This window comes from Carlito syrichta, unplaced genomic scaffold (assembly GCF_000164805.1).
Source record: "Carlito syrichta isolate Samal-C Ts95f unplaced genomic scaffold, Tarsius_syrichta-2.0.1 Scaffold72528, whole genome shotgun sequence".
NCBI lineage: Eukaryota > Metazoa > Chordata > Mammalia > Primates > Tarsiidae > Carlito > Carlito syrichta.
The window spans coordinates 5,365-9,705 of record NW_007016624.1 but is presented as its reverse complement, the minus strand read 5'-3'; the positions used below and the strand labels follow the sequence as shown (position 1 = coordinate 9,705).

Below are 4,341 nucleotides of genomic sequence, written 5' to 3'. Positions count from 1 at the left end.
CCATGTGACCGATTTACTCCTCACACCATCCACCCTCAGCTAAGGGAGAGAAGTTTTAAAGCCCGTTTTAAGACTACATTCTAAGATTTAATAAACAGGAAGAAGAAAAACTACATTGAAAGGCCGAGATACTCGGTTACAAGAAATGTGATGTCCAACCGTCTTCAGTCGTGCGTGTCCAGAGGGCGAGAGGTAGAGCTGGCTCCAGACCTTCCTTCCCCACAAGTGGCAAAAATGTAGCGGGCTCAGCATCGCAGAAACCTCTGCTCACCTGCAGACTCGAGTCTTACTCGCCACTGGCCCATTACCAGAGTTTGGTCCCGTTTTCCTATTTTCACGGGGTTAGAATTCTGGATCCCGGTGGAAGGCAAAGCAAAGTCCGTTAACATCACAGGCAGCGCAAAGACTTGGGATTCCATGAGTCTGCCATGGGACTGGGCCCCAGGGGTAGATGCCTCCCTTTCTCATATTTTCTTCTGGGTGGGAGGCCGCAGGAGGAAAAAGGCTCCGTCAGGCCCCAGGGTCTGTGCAGAGAAGCTGGGAGCCAGGGCAAGTCCCGGAGCCCGAGTGGCATGGCTGCAGAAGTGGGGACCAGAGGGCTGTTCCCTGGAGCCGGTGCCAGCACTGCCTTCGCAGCTACAGGCATTTGCTGATAGAAATGTTCTTTTTCTCCTGTTGGAGGGTCTTTCTCGCTGGACAGGCATCAACAAGCACTGGGCTGCTGGTTCTCTTGATCCGGCTGACTCTGGCTACTCCCAGAGCTTCTCTGAAGCCTGCTCACCCAGAGGACAGCTCCTATCACGCTCAGGAGCAAGGGCAGCTTCAGAAGGACCGGGAGCAGGAAGTGGACACTGCACAGCTGGCACCTGTGGGGACAGAGGGACAGGAAATGAGCTTCCTCCTAGGGCAGGGTCGCAGGTCTTCCCAGCTCTCTCTGTGCCCAGACCCTGGCTTCCAAGAGCTGTGTGAGGGCAAGCCTGTGACTGCTTCCAGGACAGCCCCCTTGGCGGACACAGCCATGCTGCTTACGGGCAAGGCTTTGAGTGCTTCCTGTACTCATGAGAAGCTAGGTGTGGCATTCAAGGTTCTTTCTGCAGACCACCATTCTGCCTTTTTGGCGGATTCCTACAACTCCCCTTCACCTAGTCTTTATTCCAGCCAGTCCAAAGGGCTTACCATTCCCTGTCTTGTTGCCTTGGCTTCTGACATATTCCTTCCCCAAAAGGCCCTCACCGTTGCCTGGGTAAACCCCACCCATCTTTCTGGTCTCAGTTCTGATGTCACATCTTCGAAGACTTTCTGACACCACATCTGGGGTGCTTTACTCGCACTCTGACTCCCTGCCCTGTGGATCGGTACCTGGTTCTGTGGTTCCTCATGTTCCTGTTACTCTCTGAGGGTCAGTAAAGCCTGGACCTCACTGATCCTCAACCCTCCTCCACCCCTCAATCCTCCATCCCCTTCCCAGGGTCTGGACCTCCCAACTTGGTTCACATCCTTGCTTATTCGCTCAACCCAACTTGAGGCCACTCTCGGCTCTCGGATACATTTGAAAAATGAAAAGAAGATCCACCTCCAGAATGCTGGATGAGTCCTAAGATGAGATGGAGCGTATTCCTGGGAGACGGAGGAGAGGTGGGTCAAAATGCCCCCAAAGGTCCTTTCCCAGATTCCATCCTCTCTGGAGCTCTCCCACTGCGTCTCTGGAGTCTCTGGCCCTCTGTCTCCTAACAGCTAAAATTCCCACCATTTGCACAAAAACACAGAGGCGGGGACAAAAAGAAACCATCAAAGAAAGGAGGCCCAAAGCAACCCCTGTGGGTAGAGCTCTTCAGACACGCTTGTGTAAATCAAGATCGAGTGAATGAAAGGAAGGGAGTCAGGCTAGAGAGGGAACTAGAAAAGCCTTAGGAGCAATTTGGGAGAAAGGAGCCGGTGAGATGGACCTCTGTGTCGGGATCTGGTTGGCGCAGGGATGTCTGCGGTTCTGGCTCTGGCCTTTGCTGGGGGCTTGAGCATAGCAGGCCCTGTGAATTAAACCAGGCTAGCTGGCAGGTGTGCACCTTTGGAGACTTCCTCTAGACACTCTCAGGGGTGGTTAGCACCAGACTAGTATTTCATACTCCTCGGCCAGCTTGGGGGTGATGAGGCCAAACTTACAGTTCCCCACTTCCTCTCTCTGGACAGGTACCTGGGGAGAGGCAGATCAAGACTCTATTTGTTCTTGGGCAGGAGCCAGGAGCAGGCGAGTGAGGTGTCTCTCCTAGCCCACTAGAGGTCAAACGCTGGCCATTGGGGTTAGCATGTAGGAGAGAGGCCAAAAGTCCATGTTCGGTCTCTTCTCCTGCTACCCAGGAGATGTTGCCTTCAAATAGCCAAAGATTCGATGGGAAATCTTATATTACTCAAAGGTAAACCAAGGTTGGGGAAGCTCATCTCAGACTTGGCAGTGACTTTACTGACACAAAGACACATCAGAGGGGCCCTATGGGGGCCCCAGCCTGAATACCCTCGAAAGATAGGGTTATCAGTTTTAACATATAAAAATATTGGATCCTCAGTTAAATTTGACGTTCAGATAAGCAATATATACTTTCTTAGTATAAGCATACCCACAAAATATTTGGGACACACTTTTGAGAATTTTTTTACGTTGTTTGTCTGAAGTTCCAACCTAACTGGGCATCCCGTGTTGTGTCTGGCAGTCCTCTTAGAGGACAGGCCATGAGGTCAGGCCAGTGGGAGTCAGCAGAACCCAGTCTGCTTACCTGGTGAGGGTTCTGGTGGTCGTCTCAGGATTTGATGCTGTGGCTGTCCTTTCTGGGGTTGAAGCCTGTGTGTCTAAATATACAAAGCAGAACACAGTTCACCCCTTCTATGCCCAGCCCAGCTCTGGGTGTGACCCTCAGTCTTTCCCACCTAGGAATAAGGAGATCCTTCTTTGACATCCAAGACTCTGTCTAGCCTCCCAGACACTACACAAATTCTTTTCTAAAGAAAATCTACTTAATTACTATGTGAGGCATTCTGAAGAGTCAGCAAAAGAGGCAACTTGCAGTGATCAGCTTAATGCTGTGTGGCACAGCTTAGTACGCTCGATGGCATTTCTCTCTCTTTGGACCACCCTCCCTCTTTTCTGAGTCTCAGTTCCTTGCCGCCTGTTCTTGAGTGATGGGGGTCACCGAACTGGCGGCCCCTCTGGGAAGCCCAGGATGTCTGGCTCTCTGAAGCAGGGCAGAGCCCTCCACCCCTGCACTGCCCTCTCTGGCCTTTTCCCGTCTTCTAGAAGCTTCGTGCTCTCACCCTCCGTGCCCGCAGTGAAGTCTTGCATGTCAGTTGGGTCCCAGCCTCCACTGTGGAGCCAATTTCTGCTGGCCCACCCTTACCTGCCCTGAGTTTTGATATTTAGTTTGCTTCTGGAACAATCTAAAACTAAGGGATCACAGCAACAGATTTATCTTTTTTGGATGATATTATTTTTTTCCTTTTAAAATCAAGGTATAATTTGCCCATAATAAACTAAATATTTAAAATGAATAATTTGGCTGGGCTTGATGTCTCAGTCTGTAATCCCAACACTTTGGGAAGACGAGATGAGTGGTTTGCCTGAGCCCGCAGGCTCGAGACCCACACGAGCAACTTGGCAAGACCTCATCTCTACAATAAATCAAAAATCAGCCGGATGTGGTAGCGCACGACTGTAGTTCCAGCTACTTGGAAGGCTGAGGCGGAAGGATGGCCGGAGCCCAGCAGGTCGAGGCTGCGGTGGCCGGGAGCAGCCACTGCACTCCAGTCTGGGCGACAGAGCGAGACTCCAACTCAAGAAAAGAAAAGAAAAGAAATTGTACAATTTGTTAAACAATTTGTATATACATAGACAGTATGTATATACCTGGAAACAGCCCTACCACCATCAAAGCAGTGAATGTATTTGTGATCCCCAAAAGTTTCCTCATGCCCGTTCTGCTCCCCGCACCGTCCCCAAGTTTTAGGGACTGAACTATTCTTTCCTGAATTCATATGTTGAAGCCCTGACCCTCAGGTCCTCAGAATGGGACTATATTTGGATACAGGACCTTTAAAGGGAAAATTAAGTTGAAATGAGTCTGTTTGGATGGGCCCTGATCCAATCTGACTGGTGTTTTCTATGAAGAGGAGATTAGGTGTAGAGACCCGGGGTGCACATGCACAAGAAAGGGTGACAAGAGGGTGGCCATCTGCAAGCCAAGGAAGGAGGTCTCAGACAGAACTCAACCTACCAACACCTTGATGTCTGACTTCCCGCTTCCAAAACTGTGAGAAATAAATTTTTGCCTGACCCAAGATCTCAAAAATTTTCTT

The 4,341-nt window shown here is 50.5% G+C and overlaps 1 protein-coding gene across 1 annotated transcript in view; it reads right to left on the bottom strand.

The window, feature by feature from the left end:
- Window positions 1–271: 271 nt before the first annotated feature.
- LOC103254981 (CMRF35-like molecule 4) overlaps window positions 272–4,341 on the bottom strand; it is a gene marked incomplete at its 3' end in the record, with an annotated part of 8,333 nt that continues 4,263 nt past the window's right edge. Inside the window, exons 2-4 of the mRNA XM_008052962.2 lie at window positions 2,769–2,841; window positions 782–866; window positions 272–350 (exon numbers count right to left, since the gene is read on the bottom strand). Coding sequence (XP_008051153.2) covers window positions 272–350; window positions 782–866; window positions 2,769–2,841 — 237 coding nt within the window. The remainder of the gene's footprint in view (window positions 351–781; window positions 867–2,768; window positions 2,842–4,341) is intronic.